We start from the raw sequence: 21,025 nt of genomic DNA on the forward strand, positions 1-21,025 counted from the left end.
TTAAGGAACCAGTTAAAGAAGAACAAATTAAACCCAAAGCTAGCAGAGGAAGGAAGCTGTAAAGATTAGAGCAGAGATAAATGAAATACAGAATAGAAAATCAATCGAGGAAATCAATGAAACCAAAAGCTGGTTCTTCAAAAAGTTCAACAAAATTGACAAACCTTTAGCCAGATAGAGTAAGGAAAAAAGGAGAAGACTTGAATTACTAAAATCATAAATGAAAGTGGAGACATTACAACCAATTCTAAGGAAATAAAAAGGAATATAAGGCAGTACCATGAGCAACTGTATGCCAAAAAATTGGATAACCGAGATGAAATGAACAAATTTCTAGAAACACAAAACCTACCAAAACAAAACCATGAAGAAACAGAAAATCTGAATAGACCGATAACTAGTAAGGAGACTGAATCAGTAGTCAAAAATCTCCAGACCCTCTACCCCCTAAGAAAGGGCCCTGAACCTAATGACTTTACCAGTGAATTCTACCAAACATTAAAAAAATAATTAACACCAATCCTTCTCAAACTTTTCCAAAAACCTGGAGAGAAACACTGCCTAACTTATTCTATGAGGCTAGAATTACTCTGATACCAAAGCCAGACAATGACACAAAAAGAAAAGAAAACTACACACCAATATCCCTTATGAACATTGATCTAAAAATCCTCAACAAAATATTTGTAAACAGAATTCAGTAGCATATTCAAAGGAGAATACAACATGACCAAATAAGATTAATTCCTGAAATGCAAGGATGGGTCAACATATAAAAATTAATCAATATAATACACTACAAGAGAATGAAGAAAAAAACCACATGATCATATGAATTGATGCAGAAAAAGCATTTTACAAAATTCAATACTTTCATGATAAAACACGCAACAAACTAGGAACAGAAGGAAACTATCTCAACATAATAAAAGCCATATATGAAAAACCCACAGCAAACATCATACTCAATGGTGAAAGACTAAAAACTTTTCCTCTAAGATCAGGAACAAGGTAAGGATGCCCAATTTCACCACTTCTATTCAACATAGTACTAGAAGACCTAGCCAGAGCATTTAAGCAAGACAAAAAAGGCATCCAAATTGGAAAGGAAGAAGTAAAATTAACTCTGTTCACAGAAAATATGATTCTGTATGTAGAAAACTCACAAGATTCCAAACACAAATAACCTGTTCGAACTAATAAAAGAGTTCAGCAAAGTAGCAAGATACAAAGTCAACACAAAAAAAATTAGTTTCATTTCTATACACTAACAATGAACCATCAGAAAATGAAATTAAGAATACAGTTTCATTTAAAATAGCATCAAAAAGAATAAAATACCTAGGAATTAACTTAACCAAGGAAGTGAAAGACCTGTACAATAAAAGCAACAAAACATTTCTGAAAGAAACTTGAGAAAACATCAATAAATGAAAACACATCCCATATTCAAGGATTGAAAGACTTAATATTGTTAAGAAATCAATATTACCCAAAGCAACTGACACATTTAATGCAACCCCTATCAAAATCCCAATGATATTTTTTGCAGAAATAGGAAAACTCATCATAAAATTCATATGGAATCTCAACGGACCCTGAATAGCCAAAACAAATCCTGAAAAAGAAGAACACAGCTGGAGGACTCACACTTCTTGATTTCAAAACTTACTACAAAGCTACAGTAATCAAAAGATACTGGCATAAAGTCAGACAAATAGACCAATGGAATAGAATAGAGTGTCCAGAAATAAAACACTGCATATATGGTAAAATGATTTTCGAAAAGGGTGCCAAGACAATTCAGTGGGGGAAAACATAGTCTTTTCAACAAATGGTGCTGGGAAATTTGATATCCATATGCAAAAGAATGAAGTTAAGACCCTTTGATAATGCCATATACAAAAGTCAACTCAAAATGCAGCCACAACTTAAATATAAGATGTAAAACTGTAAAACCCTTAGAAGAAAACACAGGGCAAAAGCGTCACAACACTGAATTTGGCAATGATTTCTTGGATGTGATACTAAAAGGCATAGGCCACAAATGAAAAAGTAGACAAATTGGACTTCATGAAAAGTTTAAAAATTTTGCGCATAAAACGGCAGCACAGTGAAAAGACATCTCACACAATGGGATATAACATTTGCAAATCATATATCTAATAAGGGATTAATATCCAGAATACATAGAGAACTCCTAAAACTCAACAATAACAACAGAAAACAACACAATTCAAAAATGGACAAAGAAAAGAAAAAAAAAAAATGGACAAAGGACCTGAATAGACATTTTCCAAAGAAGATATACGAATGACCAATAAGCACCTGAAAAGGTGCTCGACATTACTATTCATTAAAGAAATGCAAGTCAAAATGACAATGAGATACCACTTCGTACCCATTAGGATGGCTAATATATATATTTCTCTCTCCTCATCAACAGATAGATATATATATATATATATATATATATATATATATATATATATATATATGAAAATAAAAGTGTTGATGAGGATGTGGAATATTGGAACCCTTGTGCACTACTATTGGTAGGAATGTAAGATGGTATAGCCATTGTGTAAAACAATATGATGGTTTCTCAAAAAATTAAAAATGAGATTTCCATATGATCCAGCAATTCCATTTCTGGGTATGTACTCAAATAAATTGAAGGCAGAGTCTTGAAGACACCTTTATACACTGATGTTCATGGAAGCATTCTTCACCTTAGCGAAAACATGGAAGCAACTCAAGTGTCTATCGACAGATGAACGCATAAGCAAAACGTTGTATATAATATGATGGAATATTATTCAGCCTTAAAAAGGAAGGAAACATATCCTACAATATGGATGAAACTTGAGGACACCATGCTAAGTGAAATAAGGCAAGCACAAAAAGAAAAATATTGTATGATTCCACTTATATGAGGTACATATAAATCATAATCATAAGATTACGTGGTCAAAATTGTAGTAAAAATCATAAAGACAAAAAGTAGAATGGCGGTTTCCAGGGGCTAGAGGGAGGGGAGAATGGGGAGTTCTTGTTTAGTAAGAATAGAATTTCAGTTTTGCAAAATCAAAGAGTTCTGGAGATGGAGGATGGTGATGGCTGCACAACGATATGCATGTACTTAATGACACAGAACTGTACACTTCAAAGTGGTTAAGATGGTAAATTTTATGTTATGTGTATTTTACCACAATAAAAAAAAAATTGAGAAAAAATGCACATAAAGTCACTGGCAGAACTTGGGATACAGGGAGTGATTAATGACTCTCCCTCCCTCCCTGTATTTTCAGGGGAGCAGAAGTGATCTCTTCCTGTCATTGTCATACCCCACAGATGCTGGTACAGCCCTCAGTCTTTACTGCTGGGTGTCTGCTGCCCTCTGAAGCCAAGAAAAGAAGGCTCACTCTGCAACAGGATAAAGGTTTTCCAGAGTAAAGGTTTCAGGCAAGTTAGAGAAGTGAACCATCATTTGTCTTTTACGTAATACACATTAAATCTAAAAGGAAATTTCTTCCTAGTATCTGGACGAGATCTGGGAAATGAAAGACAGAAGTTTCCATAGGGGTTTGGGTAGCAAAGGAATGTTGATCCATGTGGCTCAGAGGCACATGTATTGGGAGCTTTTGGATGGCACTGCTATGAGAGGTTTTTTAGTTAGAGAAGTAACACAGGGTCCTTGATCCCTGAAGGACAGAAAGGGAGATATGGAAGGACGAAAATCAAACGGCAGCTATTTCTCTTCTTGCTGGTCTCTAAGCAGAGTCAGGACATCACTGCCCAAAATGCCCTGTGATGAGCTTGGTCATAAGTACAGGGCCTGAGCTACCTGCTCTTCCTTTGATATCCAAAGATTCTGAAGTTCTGAACCATAAACTGGGGTCTAGTTATAGATTATAGCATCCCCAAGGTTTATGCAATTATGTTTGCCTCCAATTAAGTTAAAGGTATTTAGCTGTTGATTCATTTATTGCCACACCCTCTCTTTGCTTCCCAAAGTCTGCCCACAGGGCCCATATTTCATCAGATTCCTCTAGAAACTGTTAGGTAAGTGTTGTTTGCTCCTAGGAAACCGGTACCTTCAAAAGTGACGTTCCTGAAAGCATGAGCAAATTTAGGGGTGGTAACTTCTTCTCCATTTGCAAGAAATATCTTCAACATGTGTCCAAAGAGCAAGACTCCATCAAAGTAGGCAGCAGCGAAATCATTTTTCGCCTGAATGAGAAAGGAAAATCTCAAAATGAGTTCCCAAAAAAAAAAAAAAAAAAGATTCTGGTCTTGAACCTGGAGAAAAACATTCTTGGGGTCAGCAGGGTAACTGGAAAGGTAAAGGAACATTAGGGGAATTGTAGGGGTGGTATTAAAGGAAGTTTTGGAAAAACTTTTCTTGGACCAGGGCTCTTTATCATCCCCACGTGACAATTCTGTCTTCTCTTGGGATCAATAAACTGCAAACCCTGCCTTTAGGGAAGTATCTAAAAGCGGCTGTGCTTCCTCCTTCCCACGATGAGAAAATATTTCACTTCGACCAGGAAGGACAACATACAGCATTTTCGATTCCTGTAAGGTTTTATATAGAAATAATGCTTTCATTTAAGAGGAAAAGAGAACAGCAACAAAAACAACCCCACTGCCTTTGAGTATCCTGATGGGGTGGGAAGAGTTTTCATTGGATGATACCATTGAATTTGCTTTGGAGATAGTCCTGATTGGGTGTTAGTTCAAGCCACAAAGGTCTGCCCTGGGGAACATAAGAAGGGGGTCAGAATTCCTCTGCCTTTGCAACAGTTGTGTGGTTGTCTTCACAGAGATGGGCTATGGATTAAAAGTTCTGTGCCCCCCTGAGACCACGTGAGTTCTGTCGGCTCAGACACTTTGGAACTCCCACCTGTGAAGAATCAGACTTTTGCCAGAGCCTAGAAGCTGTGCAAATGATAAGTGAATACTACACCCAGAAGTATATTTGCTAGAAAATATAAAAAGGAAAAACTAAAACACTGCTCATTGGTTTCAGTGTCTTTTGCTGAAATCATCCTTTCATGACATGAAAAGAATGAGTTAAGACCCAGCCCCCAAAGGGGTTGCAGCCCCTAATTTTGGCAGGGTTGCAAAACACAGGGCTTAGAACTGCTAGTCTAGGCAAAGCTGTGATTCTCTCAAAGGTCCCCAACTTTCCTCACTGCTCTTTGGGCCTTGTCATCCCCAAGTTGTTCAGGGTCCTCAGGACAGACTGCGCCCCCACTTCCCTCTCTAACCTGCTCTCAGCTGTGTCTGAGGGCAGAAAACATCCGATGAATTCAGTCACGTTACGGTGCAGTGACTGATAAAACCCGAAGTGGTATTAGAGGCAGGGGTCTTGCATTTAATGATTTTTTTAAAATATACTTTTAAAATTTCTTTATTTTTTTCCGCTGTGTCTGGTCTTCTTTGCGGCGCGTGGGCTTCTCTCTAGTTGTGGCGTTCGGGTTTTCTCTCTCTAGTTGTGGCGTGTGGGCTCCAGAGTGCATGGGCTCTGCGGTTTTTGCGGCACGCGGGCACATGGACTCTCTAGTTGAGAGTTGAGGCATGTGAGCTCAGTAGTTGTGGCGCGCGGGCTTAGTTGCCCCGCGGCATGTGGGATCTTAGTTCCCTGACCAGGGATCAAACCCGCGTCCCCAGCGTTGGAAGGCGGATTCTTTACCACTAGACCACCAGGGAAGTGCTGAGACATTAATGATTTAATGTCCAATTGGAGGTTCTTTTTCTGGGACAAATGCTAAACCAGATGGGATGCTGGGATAAGAGGAATAAACCAGGCCTTGCCTGGACAAAGTTGAACAATGGCCAACCTAATTAAAAAAAAAGGGACAATGTCTTAACCTAGGAATATGTATCTCTAGAGGTAGAACTGTGATATCAGGGCCAGCAGAAAGTTGCTTTAGGATGTAGGGAACTTCATTTATCTTTCATTGCTTAATTTCCACCTCCCCTACGTTAGCAGGGCTTCTTCTGATCTTCCCACACTGTCATTTCTGTTCTGATGTCACAGCAGTGTGCACTGTGGTGTTGATCTAGAGCCTAGCACAGTGACCTATAGTAACAGTTTTAGCAGCAGGAATCCTGCTATTGGCCTTAGTTAACATCTGTTGAGTGAATTGGAACAAGTGAAAAAAATGAATTGCTCATTTTAGAATTTGGGTCCCAAATGGAAGAATGATATTTTACCCTTGCCAAAAAAATAATAATATATACGTATATGAAGCTTACCAGTGATAAATTCTTGGAGAAAGAGCTATTTGAGACAGAATTTTCAGGAGGCAGTGTCAGAACAAGAACATTTTTCATATAGTCAGGGGCTGTGACATTGTCCATGAAGTAGTGGTCACTGGAATAAAAAGTACAAGTTCCTCATGAAAATTAGATTCCTCCAAAAATAGAAATGGAGCTTCTACAATTCATAGAGCAGCCTTGAAATAGTTTAAAACATCTTTTTCCTGCAAAACGTTCTACTTTTCCCAGATAAGTTTCTTCTACACCTGCTACCTTGAATAGAAGAAATTAGGCAGCTGTGGTTAACATACACAAATGGAAAGGAAGATCAGAATACAGATACTTATTTGAGGAAGATTTTTTGGGGGCTCTGGGCACATAAGCTTGTTTTCAAGGCTTAATGACCCTTGGTTTATACTTGGAAACTTTCTTTTCCTTAAGTGCTTATAACACTTTAGAGATTTATGGATAGGATAGAGAGAAAGTTTATGAATTAAATTTACTTTCCAGATGGTGAAACATAAGCATGAAAAGACTAAGCATTTTCTCTAACATTGTAAGCTTCTTAACATTAGATTATCGGTCCTTGTATCCTTGACTCCTAGACAGTATTTGGCACATTGTGGACCCTCAATACCGTCTGGGATGGCACTGCCAATCATATGGGTCCCAAGCTTCCTAATCATTTTAATGTTTTAATATGCAAATAATCTAACAAGCTTGAACCACTGTAACTAGGATGACCATCATTTAATAGGCAAACAGTAGGTGAACACATCTATGTACAGAGGACTGTGTTGAATAGTTTGCTCATATTGTCACATCTAATCCTAAAAGCACCCTTATAAAGTAGACATTTTTATTCTCACTTTACAAATGAGAATCTCAAGATATACTAAGGAATACCCAAGAGTCAAATGAACCAGAAGCGTCAGTTAGAATTTGAACCCAAGTTATGTCTAGTTTCAAATGAATCTATCTCATGATCATTCCGAAACAGACCCAGAGGTCCTTAGGGAATAGTGACAAAAGAATACCAATACTTTGGCAATTGATTGAGGATTTGCTAAAAATAAAATTACACCAACCTGGTTACATTGAGGCCTCCTTCCAGAGGGCAAAGCAGCTATTGAAAGCAGCTATCAATGTGGTTGTAGGAATAAAATGTTGATCATTTTGCCCTCTTTTTTGTATTCTGCAGCTAAAAGGCTCAGTTGACTAAATTATCTTTGTGAACAAGATAGGCCTGCAGTTCCTATGCCTCATTTTTCTCAGTACCGGGACAAGTGCATTTAGTGTGGGTGAAATGACTAGGCAAATATGATATAGTGCAGGAATAGTTTCTGGTCTGAATACGGACAGGGAATGATTAATGATCCAATCAGATAAGTGAAGTCATATGATCTAGCTGATGGGGCAAGGGACACAGGTGTACCAGCAACACCTTTTTTAAGCCTAATCTGACTCAGATATTACCTTTGCACAGTTTGTTTGTGGGGTTTCCAACCATGTTAGAAAATGACTAGTAAAAAGAGGGGATGTGATAAGAGGTAGTTTCTGTTCTCCAGAATTTTCTCCCCTTAGCTCCAGATAAGTGCAGAGGAAAAGATAACCACCCAGTGACTATACCACAGAGGGCAAAGAATAACTGTGTAAATCAAATTCACTTAACGGGAACTTTTCTCTTACCGAAGGAGGCTGAAGGAAAAATAATCTAGGACCAAAGGCCATTAGCAATTGAAGGCATAGATAGGGCCCACGTTCTCAGAAGTATGATTGGGATATTAGTTGATTTATTACTGCCTGGAAAAAAAACACCTTAAAATCAGGCTGAAGACCAGGATCTTTGTTGAATGAGCATGTGGGTTTCATGGGGATTTCATAAAACTTTTGTATTTAGACATGATAGTTATGTCAAAGGTATACATCTCTGCTAAGGCTATAATTAATTAAATAAGAATGACGGTGTGATAAAGAAGAAATGAAACACTGGTTAAAGTATTATCTTCATAGAGAATCCCATTTTAGGCTGTGCAAAACGTGAGAAAAGAGAATATCTTCCAGAAATCCTTAGAGTATTTCCTTTCTGAAAGGAGGAGAGTTCTTCCAAATATTATACCTACTTGAAAAAATCCACTAGAATAATGACAGTGTCTTCAGCCACTGCTCGGTCACCCTTGAGGACGTTGATGGTGTTTGGTGTACCACACATAACAATCACTGCAGGAGAGAGAGCAAGACAGGGAGAAAAATATACAATAGTCTACTCCCAAGCATGAAGGGAACCAGGGGCCTGAATTTGAACCCAGTAAGTCCATGCTACATTCGTGTTTTAAGATTAACACCAGTTCCTTCAATTTACTCCCCCCTCCTTTTATTTTTCATTTACAGTCATAGAATCAGAGGAGAGCTGCATGGGATCTTAAAAAGAATCATCTAGTCCTTCCCCTTAATTTTATTGATTTAAGGAGACTGTAGCTAAAATGCCAATGAGATTAAAAACTGGTGGATGAATAATTCTGATAGTCAAGTATTTGAGTCTGGCTTAGTGCTTATTCCATTACACGAGGCTGGAGTAGTTATATAGACGCTATTTTCAGTGGTAAGTGAAGGGCACTGCCACTTGTAAAGTAGTTGGAAAAGATATAAATTAATGTGAGAATTTATGAAGTCTTCCTAAGCACCTTTCCTTGGGTTTTGGTTGCAGCTTCTTAGCTCAGAGCTCAGTGATTTCAGTGGTCGAGTTCCAGTCTGATTCTCTAAGCTCTCCTATCCACTGCAGCCAGATTTCCCAAATGCATGGCTTGATGAGAAGGATGAATAAGCTGGGAGACACTTCATTAGATCTGTTCACACACTGTGTTGTCCAGTTGAAGTGTAAACACTTTAGGGACATGAATCGTCTTATATTTCTTGTTCCCCATATCTTGGTTAATGTTTTGCAAATGTAGGCTCTTAATATGGCAAATGCTTAATTGTAACAGCAAATGATACTTCAAGCGATACCAGGAAATCCTGACAAGCAAGAACATTTCCTCGTAGAAAATTCCACAGTTGATTCCTTTGCTCCTGATATATTCTTATTTGCAAAAAGAATTCTGTGGAAAGTGAAATAAATCACCAAATAACTTAGTATCCCATTGGCCTTTCACACTTGGCCTATAACTGAGAGATCATTAGGCAGGTAAAATACCGACAGAGTAAAGCAAAGTGAGACAATCCTTGCCTACCTGGTAATTTTGCTTAAGGCTACATATCAATAAATAAGTCCTCTTGGTCACCAGGGGACCAGGGTTCAGAATATTTGAGAATTCGTCACAAATCCAACAATATATTAGATTGTGGTGAACATAAAAAGCAGTTTACTGATGGTGGATCGTGATATCATTTTTGGCTTATAAAAGCTGGATTTTAGCATCATCATTACTTTCATAATGTTAATATATTTGCTCAACATTACTTTGCTAATTTCTCTCAGAGGATAAGGTTTTAATCATCAAAAGGAACAGTATAACGTAGTTGCATGCAGCTACAGATCTCTGCAAATATACAAAATATATAGTAACGACGATAGCTCTGTGGTGGTAGATTTGTCAAAATGACTCATAGGGAGGTGGCAGTTGTGGGGACGTAGCTAGCCAAAAATTATCTTCATGTCTTCTTACCATTGCTTTTCCTGTTCTGGTTCATTATGATACGCTGAAACTCGTTATCTCCTCTCAGCGTCTCCTTGAAGGAAAGTTTCTGAGAAAAATAGGAAACTCCAGCCTCCAGAGCATTGAGGTACCTAGAACAGAAAAAAAGAGAAACTCTAAGAAATCAGCCTAGTTTCTTCATGGCTTTCCATGTTGTTTGCTCACTGTTTACAGATCTGTCCAGGGACTTGTTCACCTAAAATTCATTTCTACCACTAACACAATAGACAATACACAGTGTGATACCAATGGTTAGGACTACAAACATCTAATTTAGGGAAAGTTTTAGGGAATCTTCGTGTATATATACAGATAGTAGACATTTGGCAAATCCCTTATAAGGGCTTCTTATTTGCTGAAGGAAGACTATTCTGCTTGTCCCATTATCACAGATAAATGGAAACTTTTGAATCTATAGTACAAAAATTCAGAGTTGATACGAATAATTTCTCCTACTGTGTGAAACGGACTTTTGTGTGCTCTAAGTTCGCCCCAAAACTTCTAGGATGCTGCCTTAGGGTTGATTCTTGCTGTTCCCTGGATGTGCGTTCTCAGTGGTACCCTATTTTAGTCCTCTGAATGCTTTGGTGGAGAGCTACTGCAGACTCCTTCAAGAGATTCTTTCTGCCACCTTTGCTGGAGTTGTGTGAGCCTTGTGATTTTATTTTAGCAATGGTATCCAATATCCTGTTCTCCCCACCACCCTTTTTCCTCTGAAAAGCTGTGAGAGAAATGATTTCTAACTCGTGTAGGACAGGCAGAATGTGTATTCTCTGCTATCATATGTTGCACGGTAATATGACAGCATTTACTTCTGGTTTCCCTTCTCCTTATCTGTAAAATGGAGATCATAGTACTCGTTCTCTTTTCTTTAGAGGGTTTATTTTCATCAAAATATATTTATTGGGACTTCCCTGGCAGTCCAGTGGTAAAGAATCCGCCTTACAATGCAGGGCACGTGGGTTCGATCTCTGGTCAGGGAACTAAGATCCCACATGCTGGGGCAACTAAGCCCGCGTGCCACAACTATTGCGCTCACACGCCTCAACTAGAGCCCGTGTGCCGCAACTAAGATCCGACGCAGCCAAAAAATAAAAAAATAAAAAAATAATAAATCTAAAATATATATATAAATATTTATTGCTAGGTCACGTATGCCATTTGGGAAGAATTAGAAAAAAATTTAGTCAATGTATTTACGATTACATAGACACTTTATGTCAATCACATTGAGACAACAAAATAAATCAGATCACTGTTAACTAAAAAACTCTGAGAAAATGCAACTTTTTGAAAATATGTTTAAAAAACATTTATTCAGAGTTCTCAAGACATATAACACACTCCATATGATTCCTTTTTATTAATATGAAACATTAGCTGCACACCCTATAGAATAAACGTTCATTATTCAATTGAATCTGTAGATCTCATATCCTAAGACTGTCAGCCTCAACATCAGACTCTCCTTCTTACACCACTACATTCTAGTAGTTAATAACAATTTGGGTAGAGGTCAGGAAGAAAATTGTGGCCACCTTGAATAACTCCATGCACTCCTTTTAGGAAATAAATATTAGGTAACTTTTAAAACATGTTCTTGAAAAGACATTTTTCATTTGCTGTACGGCAAAACTAACACAACATTGTAAATCAACTATACTCCAATAAAAATTCTTTTAAAAAGAGAGACGTAGATGTAGAGAACAGACATGTGGACGCAGTGGGGGAAGAGGAGGGTGGGACGAATTGGGAGATTAGGTTTGACATAAATACATTACCATGTGTAAAAGAGATAGCTAGTGGGAACCTGCTGGATAGCTCAGGGAGCTCAGCTCGGTGCTCTGTGATGACCTAGGTGGGAGGGAGCGGGGGAGGGAGGTCCAAAAGGGAGGGGATATAGACATGCATATAGCTGATTCACTTAATTGTACAGCAGAAACTAACACAACATTGTAAAGCAATTTTACTCCAATAAAAAAAAAAAAAAAAGGCTTCAAACCAAAAAAAAAAAAAGAAAGTGCTTAGTGCAATGTTTGGCAAAAAGTAAGGACTCAAAGAAAGTTGCTGTTAAAAAAAAAAAAAGACATTTTTACCGGCTGCTACTGATTTAGATCATGGAATCAGTGAAGTGTTGTACACTTCCAAGTGAAATTTCAATTTGACCTAAAGTTAATGGGTATCTACTTCAGAGAGCTATGCTTAATATATCTAGTTCAAATATGAGTAACAAACAGCCTTATCTAAATATATCTACAGCTTAAGAATGAAATCAATTAAATGTAAGCTATGTACCATTTGTGTGTAAGAAAGTGGGCTGGTTTCCACTCCCAATGCTACTATTCATGGAAGGCATGTCTGATAATAACTAGTGGCCTGCTGAGGGTTTATGGCTTCTCTCCCTGCTAAGTGCCAGAAGGATATTAATGGTCCTGCTTACCAGAAACAGTCCTCAGACTCGGTACTATTCTTGAAAACATAGGCAGTGTTCCAGGAAAAAGTTTTGAATGGAAAATAATCGACCTTCCAAAAGTCAACCAAGAAGTACATCAACTTCCTAGCTGGAGTCATCAGCCTGGTTAAAGTTTCTTTGTAGTCACACGACAATCCAAAACTTCCAGCTGAAATCATGGGATACTTCAAATCTGTGTCAAGGCTATGCCAAGAGGTGAGAAAGAAACCAATATCAGGATTAACCTAAGTAGTACAAATAAGATCCCTCTTTAAGCTGTTTCAGCGTGTGGGTATAAATAACAAAAATGAAAACGTATGCTACGTTCTAAGCATACTCTGGGTGTTTTCTTGTATATGTGGCTTGGTTACTTCGATTTATTCTAAAATGAGTTGTCATTTGGGTTGTCCTAACATCTAGGCTAGGACATATGGACTTCGGGGAGTAGGGCAGAGAAAAAATAGAAAATGGGCCACCATAGCTACTACAAATGTTGTAAAGCCCAGAAGATGCCCTCTGCAGCTTCCCTCTGTGCATTGCCTTATTTCCAGCTCTTCTACGGACGGCCTTTGAGACAGACATCACCTGAGGACCTTACAGTTTTCCTTCCGCTGCCTGGCACACGGGTCTGCTTGTGGTCCCTTAAACATAGCAAGCTTTATTTTCTACCAGGGTCTTTACAGATGCCAGAAATGCTGTTCCCCTCTGTCTTTGCCTGGTTGATACTTACTCATCCATCAGGTCCTTAATTAAACATCTCTTTATCCATCAGGAGAGCTTTCCTTGATAACTAAGACCAGGAATCATGGGTGAGAACCTGTTTAATATCTGTCTCCTCCACCAGACTGCAAGCGCCACAAAGGTGGAATCACGCCCAGCTTGTTCACCGCAGCATTTCCGGTCTGCCTGCTTTATGTGTAGATGCTTAAGATGTATTTGATAAAGGGAGGAAAATGACCTCCCCTTCCATCTTCGGTGCTCCACTGAAAGGTTTCACTTGGGTGTCCTGCTTGCATTTCAAACTCCTCATGGTCACGGTGAAATTTGTCTCTTATTTTTGTTTCTCAAAACTGTTCCTTATCCTGATTTTCCCATTTCTTTTAGCGTTTTGATATCTCAAAGCCTTTTCAACTACTTTTCGTCCCACACTCCAATATCCAATCAGTTATCAAATGCTATTGATTCTACTTTTAAATATCTTTAAGGCGATGCTCCTATTCCAAGTCGACTGCTTTCTCGCTAGTTCAGGATCTCCTCCTCCCCTGTTGACTTTCCTGTCCTCAGTCTCTCCTGCTGGGCTCCAGCCTTTCCTATACACTGTTGCCAATTATTCTTCCCAAAGTTGAGCTGCTTCCGATGGCACTTCCCTGCTGTTTTAGTGGTTTCTGATGCAAATCTAATTAAAAACCCTTCCCTCACTTAGAACTCATGACCACCCAAATATGGCCCTATCTAATTTTTCGAGTTTTATCTCTACTATTCTCCTATACATCTCTTGCACCCCAGTTAATACAGACTTTCACAAATTTTCTACACTTCCCTGATGCTTTGCTTTTACATATACTTCTCCCTCTGCTGGCTGGGATGCTTATCACCTCATCTCTACCCACTACAATTTAACCCATTCTTCAACACTCAACTCATATACCATCTCCTTCATGAAGTCTTTCTCCTCCTGAAGCTTAATTCTCCCAACCAGAGGGACCATTTCCACTGTGCATCCATAGCACCTTGCTTGTACTTCTCTAAGGGAACCTGTCCCACTCTGCCTTGTATTGGTCACCAGTGTCCTTGTCCTCTATTTTACTTAATTGTCTCCACTCTGACACAACAAAAATGCGTCTTTGCACACGGAAGTTCCTCATAAGTGGTGAATCAATGTTCTACTTCTCCTTTCCTTCTGGGCACACTCTCCAGCGAGATCAGTAAATGGTCAGGTAAGATGACAGTTGGGAATGGGCACAAGGAAGAGTAAGATTCTGTATTCGTCTGCACTTCGGTACAGAAGACGAGGTCAAACGTGCTTCTGTGGGGTGTCTATGGTCTGTGTGGGTGTGAACGTCTGAGTCTGTTTATACAGCTGAGTGGGAGGTGTGAGAAGCAGACTTTGCAACAGAAAGTTCAGAAGTCTAATGTCTACCCTTCAAAACCTATTGCAAGGGTTCCTTCAGCATAGTTTTCTCTGTGCAGACAAACGGTCATCCTTGATTCACGGGGAGATGGAACAGGTGAAAGAAAGGCATGTGAGAGGGATTTGGATTGGGGGAGGGGTGATCTGGCAAAACAAAGTGTTTTGCAGTGAGGAGAATTACACTGAGTGAAATGATCGAAAGGGATGAGGGTGATTTTCCCAAAGCCAGGAAGTATTTCCGCTCTAAATACAGTGGAAGCTTTTTCTTTTTTCCTAAGCTGATAAGGGCACTGTGCAAAGTACTTTAGTGTGTTATATATATAATCCTCAAATAGTGCTCTGAAATAAGAACCCTGCTACCTTCCCTATTCTTACGGCCCTAAGGATGGAACGGAGCCCTGTTAATGCCCTAGGGTGCTGCACTTTCCTTTGTGTTTGGGTACATTCTGCCCATACTTCTGGGAAGATTTCCTTTATTCAACTCTCAAAATATCTAAGTTCACCATCTTCCATTTCCTGCCTGGAGTCTAACTTTTCACCTCTACCTTTTTGCTTTTCAAGCTCAGATGTTAGTAACTGAACCGGAATATCTACTGTCATCCACCCCACACTGAGCAAAGGCAGAGTCACCCGGATGAGGGAATGACAGTTATAGAAAGACTGTAAAATACGAGGGCCCTGGCACCCTCAGTTGTATGGCCTTGACTAGACCACTGTTTGATAAATCATTTAAATCTTGATATGATGTCCTGACTTCAATTCACAGGGGCATGAAAACAACAAAGCAAACTACTTACTACATCTGGAAGGTGGAATAGGTACACGTGGGCCCCATGAGGACACATCCCATCTGTTTTTTCCTCTGTAGGAGAAAAAAATAACAACCAATTCCTAAAACTATGAATCAATGCACAGGAAAGAACCAGCAAGGGGAAGGCTCCCAGAAGGCTAGAAAGCGGGCCTCTTGAGATGTTAGAATGTAGAGCAGAAAGGAGCCGCGTGCGTGCCTTGGGCTGGGCGAGGGCCAGCCGAGGAATGAAGGGGTCCGAGAGGGGAGAGGCTACGGATGGAGGGGAGGGCATCCCACTGAAGGGGAGCTGACTGAACGTGAACCTGGACTCTATCAAGGGGAGGACGTCCACTGGTGGGAGAGGGACTGGCAGACTGTCACGTCAGCAGTGATCTGTAGGCCAAGGGGTGAAGAGGCTAGATTGGGAGGTGCTGTGGAGGGACAGGGCAAGTTTCGGGTTTAGGGATAGCTACAAAGCGGGGCTGGAGGGAACAAAACGCAGTGCGGTCGGGTGGGAGACTGTAGATCTTAATTCCACTCTTTCTCAAGGGGAAACTGATTAGGAGCATTCCATCGTTGGTGCTGGAGGACGAGGTAGGACCTCCCACCTCTGGAGACGGAGAGGGAGGAGGCACACCTGTTTATTAAACTCCCCTTGCTTGCCCCTCGCCCTCCCGTGATCAAGAATGACCACCTCCTGACAGGAGTGCGGCCAATCTGGTCGATGTGGTGTTATTGATCAGAGCTTTAGAGCCATGGATCTGTGCCGGTGCTCAGCTGCCTGGACGGCCTTCCCTTAGGTCTCTGTAGCAAAGGGACATCTCACACCCTACCTGCCTCTAGAGAGCTTGGACTACTCTTCAGTTCCAGAAAGCTCTGGTTGGGGATGGAGTTGGGAGGAGGAACTAGGCAGGAATCTCTCTCTTCCCATTTCTACGGATTGACATTACAGCTACTACTTTAAAGTTGGGTTTCAGATTCAGCCCTTAAGCAATAAACCTGCGACCGTGTATATGGTGATGACTTGTAACAGGTGTCCGGTGTAAGGCTTTAGAGTATATTTTTTAATGGGGCACCTCAGGTTTTTCTTGAGGGACACGAAGGCAAACCAGTTAATACCAACATTTAAATTTTTTAAAAGTTCTAAAAACAGCTGAAAACAAAATAATTCCCCTCCATACCACTGAACGTGTACAGACAGAACATAGCTAAGGTTCTCCCCGCTTTCCTGCATTCCTGGAGGGTGCTTGTCACTTGGGAAATAGACGGGGATACAGTCGGAGCACCTGGTCCCCAAATCACTCAGCTGCATAGCTGGAGACGAGGTGAGAGATCCTGGCGGGCCAGCGCCCAAGCTCACGCTGTGGCCCTCCTGCAGCAGGAGGGTGTGAACTGACTCTGCAAAGGCAGGTACTCACTGAAATCGTCCTGAGTAGGTCGAGGCCTTCACAGGTGCTACTCCGGCAGTCACTGGACTTATAAATCATACCTTCCGACTGGATAAAGGTGGCATTCACGGTCACATTTAGGCCTATTATCCAGAAATGAGGGGAAAGAGAAGACTAGTGTTATTTCTCAGGAAGTTTACACCAGCCATGAGATTTTATTTTTCTACCTTTATAGAAAAAGGAGATCTAGAGAGGTAAGTTAACTTGCTTAGGGTTACCAGCTGGCAGGTAGTGGAGCTGGGTTTTGAACATAGGGCAGTCTGATTCTAGAACCAATACGCTATAGAGCAGTGGTTCCCAAAGTGTGTGCCATAGACCCTTGAGGCACCTTGAGACTCTTTCAGGAGGTCCATGAGGTCAAAACTATTCTATTATTTTAAGACATTCACTAGCATATAGTGAAGTTTTCCAGAGGCTACATAATATGTAGTATGGCAACATTTTAATTGCAGAAGCAGGTATGAGAATCCAACCATTTTCTATTAAGCCTAATATTAAAGATTTGCTAAAATGTGAATTTCTGCCACTTTTCCCATCTACTTCTAGTTTTTGGTTTGAGAAGTATGTTTTCTCTAATATGAAATTTTATTTATGTTAACAAATTCTTACAATTGTTATTTTAACTGCATCAATAAGAAAATATTTTGAACATTTTTCAGTTTTAATTTCCCATATAATAAACATTGATAAATGTAACATAAACAAAATTCTTTAGAACCCATGATTATTTTTAAGAGTGTAAAAAGGCCTTGAGATGGGAAGTTTGAGAACCACTTCTATAGAACGTACTGTAGTAAGCTGCTGCCTCTCATCATTATGGTGATGTGAAGTGTTTTTGCTTACTTTTATCTCCCCAAATCCCAAGTGATTTCTCAAGAAAATATTGAACACTTTCTAGACAATGGGATGGGATGACTTCAAGTCAGGCTTCACTTTTGAGATAATGGGATGACTTCAAATCAGATTTGGGGAGATACAAGCAGTTCCCACCAAGTGCTGTTTTCATGCCTGTCTTGCTTTCACTCCCCACAGAACACCATGAGATCTCAGTCCTGGGAAGGTGAGTGGAACATTTTGGAATATAGGGTGATCTCAGAATGCTCTCTCTCAAATCTAGGGCTTTGTGGATGGGACTGGACCAAAGTGAATCTGGATATAGATGCTGGAGTCTAGGAAATGGACCCCCTTAGCACATGAGAGCATGTGGAGGGTAGGGACCAGGTACATTTAGCCATGGCACATACATCCTTGGGAAGCTGATTTCCTAAGGTTGAAGGAATCTTTTTTTCATGTTTTCCACCAAGTCCTATGTATTCTTCAAAACCCACAAAGCTTTCCTAAGTACTAGGGAAAAATATTGCTCTCTTCCATTTGGACATCACCCACATTTGAACTCTTTCTTTTCTTCAAATTAGCCCTTAAGTATATTGTCTTAAGCTTTTTCCCAAATAACAATGCTTAGTATGTTTAGACCATAAATCTATCATTCCCTCACAAGCTGCACTTCTTGAGTTTACTACGCCTGAACATCTGTCTGACAAAACGCATCATCAAATGTAGAAATCTGGGCATCAATGTTTATTCTTTCACACACCTCTCCTTCCAATTCTCCTCTTATTGAGTCCATTTAAAAACCTCACCATTATTGACTCCATTTTACAAATGAGATGAGCGAACTTAGAATCAGTAACTCACTCAACGTCACTTAGTACACGATGGAGCAGAAATGCTGATTCAGGTGATATGAGTTCAGAGATCAGCATCTTACCAATGCACCACACTGTTTATTTTATATGCCTGGTAACGTGTTCCGACACCACAGCAACAAACACAATATCAACGTCCTTCACAAGCACAACAGTAAGAGCAGCAACAATAAAACAACTGCCATTTATTGAGTTCTTACTATGTATTAGTCAGTGAATTAGGTACTTTATGTGAATCTCCTCATTTAATTCACACCACACACACAGAAGGAAACTACTATTTATTGTGATTTTACAGGTGAGGGAACTGAGGCTCAGAAAATGTAAGTAACTTGCGTGAGGTCACTGGTGATAAATGGTTGGATAAGAGGCTGGAATATGAACCACGGTCTGTCCAATTCCAAATCTCTGCTTCTAACCACAGTGTTCCACTACCTTATTTTCATGAGCAATGGGTGGGTAAAGATCTTACAGCGGCGACATGATACACTCTGTGGAATCTGACAGATAGGGGTTTGACTCTCATTTCAAACAGACAACTTGTATGACTGCAGCAAAGTTATTAAACCTCTGCTGTGAAACAGTGTCAGCAGTGTTGGTCGTACAGAGCTGTGGCGAGTAAAGAGATTATATATCTTACTTAGCACTTGACAGGTACTCAAAAAACAAGAACACCAAGTTCAGGGAGACCAAGGGAAATAGCTCACATGAGATTGGCAGGGACTCCAATTCAGGTCCTCAGACTTCGAATCAAATGTTCTTTCCACTATACCACACTGCCCAAGTAAATAACGGGATTTTATTAAATGACCTCCTAGTTCCATTATAGCACTAGATCAGATCCATCCATTTATATCTGAATCCAGTCTCAGAAAGGACTGAAGAAATGTATATTGCACAGAAGACAGTTATTACACATATATGATATATGATCTATGATACCTATTGCTATTATTACCACAAATTTTAAATAGAGAAAATTAAGACATCCTCTCCTTAGAGCCATAAACCACCATTAAGATGTATGAAATACTCATTGACTCAGTAATTATACTTATGGCAATCTCATCTCAAAGCATGGGAAAAAACTGTGTACATAAAAATGTTTATTGTAGTAGTTTTTAAATACTCGTGAGAAATTAAAAACAATGGAATGTCCTACCATAGGGAATTATTAGATGATTTGGGAGGATATCTACTCTAAGGGGTATTGGTCATTCGTTCACATGATGCTATGAAGATTATGCAGCTCTAGGAAAGTCACTTGTAGAATAATGTGAAATGAAATAGGAAGGACGGAAAATTGTTTCTGTGCCACAGTGACCCCAACTATCTTCTTAAAAACAGGAAACTCAGAGGCATATGAAAAGATAATGGAAATATCCAGGTGGCTGGAAATTATCAGGGGTGACTTTTTTCCCCTTTATTCTACATTTTTTATCTACTGCTATAGCTTATTTTAATAATTAAGAGATACATGCAAACTAGCATATATAGGATGGATAAACAACAAGGTCCTATTGTAGAGCACAGGGAACTATATTCAACATCCTGTGATAAACCATAATGGAAAAGAATATATATATATATATATATATATATATATATATATATACACACACATATATATATATACACACACACATAACTGAATGACTTTGCTGTACACCAGAAATTAATACAACATTGTAAATCAACTATACTTCAATAAAACATTTTAAAAAGTAAAATAAAATAAAATAATTTTCTTATTTCCCCCCCAAAAAGAGATACAATAAAGAACTTCAACACTGAATTTGATTGCAAATTTATCATATTGACTGTATCTTATAATAACAGCCACCAGAGATGTAAAGAGTGAATAGACGGATTAAAAATCCCAGTGAAAGATTTAGCACCTGGATCTTTACTTAATTTTACTTAATTCACCTTCTTGACTGGTAACCCTGTGAAATCTCAGATACAGACCAAATCTTGCCTCTGAGAAGCTACAGAAGGAAACATAATGCCTTCCTGACGCTGAGTAGTTTTATCTACTTAAATCCAGTTAAGTTAAATCCAGTTTTAGCTGGGACATTTCACTGCTGTGAACACTTGGGTCAGGGCCATCCCAAAAGCAGAGTAGATCATGAGTGAACTCATTGAGGTAGGGCTCAAATCCTTCTCTCTGAGGATCTATTGCCTTGAAATAGAAAAGGCCTGTGGGCCAGGCCCTTAGAGAAGGTTGGGTGATCAGGCAAAGAACACAGGTCTTGGCTTAGCAACCCTTGGACCCCAGAGGTGGTAACAGGGAGGAGAATTCTGTTACCATCTTCTTACCAGCTTCAAGCAGACGCTGTCTCACTATTTCCATTGCCACATTCACCACGTTTCTCAAGTTAACCCAGGACTCTGGGAAGGCCGAGTTGTTCATCATCAGGACACTGATCTCGTAGCTGCCATTGTGGCAGTTTTGACTCACATGGGAGGTCCAGAACAAAAGCCCTGGTCGGAGGAGCAGTGACCACAAGGTCAAGGCCAACAGTGGCGTCTTCAT

The 21,025-nt window shown here is 39.6% G+C and overlaps 1 protein-coding gene across 1 annotated transcript in view; it reads right to left on the reverse strand.

The window, feature by feature from the left end:
* The window catches only part of GUCY2C (guanylate cyclase 2C), a 72,046-nt gene extending 51,021 nt beyond the window's left edge, over nucleotides 1-21,025 (reverse strand). The window contains exons 1-8 of the mRNA XM_059934499.1: nucleotides 20,809-21,025; nucleotides 16,754-16,866; nucleotides 15,343-15,407; nucleotides 12,403-12,618; nucleotides 9,933-10,054; nucleotides 8,391-8,487; nucleotides 6,265-6,382; nucleotides 4,098-4,233 (exon numbers count right to left, since the gene is read on the reverse strand). Coding sequence (XP_059790482.1) covers nucleotides 4,098-4,233; nucleotides 6,265-6,382; nucleotides 8,391-8,487; nucleotides 9,933-10,054; nucleotides 12,403-12,618; nucleotides 15,343-15,407; nucleotides 16,754-16,866; nucleotides 20,809-21,025 — 1,084 coding nt within the window. The remainder of the gene's footprint in view (nucleotides 1-4,097; nucleotides 4,234-6,264; nucleotides 6,383-8,390; nucleotides 8,488-9,932; nucleotides 10,055-12,402; nucleotides 12,619-15,342; nucleotides 15,408-16,753; nucleotides 16,867-20,808) is intronic.

The sequence above is a fragment of the Balaenoptera ricei genome, chromosome 10 (assembly GCF_028023285.1).
Source record: "Balaenoptera ricei isolate mBalRic1 chromosome 10, mBalRic1.hap2, whole genome shotgun sequence".
Classification (NCBI taxonomy): Eukaryota; Metazoa; Chordata; class Mammalia; order Artiodactyla; family Balaenopteridae; genus Balaenoptera; species Balaenoptera ricei.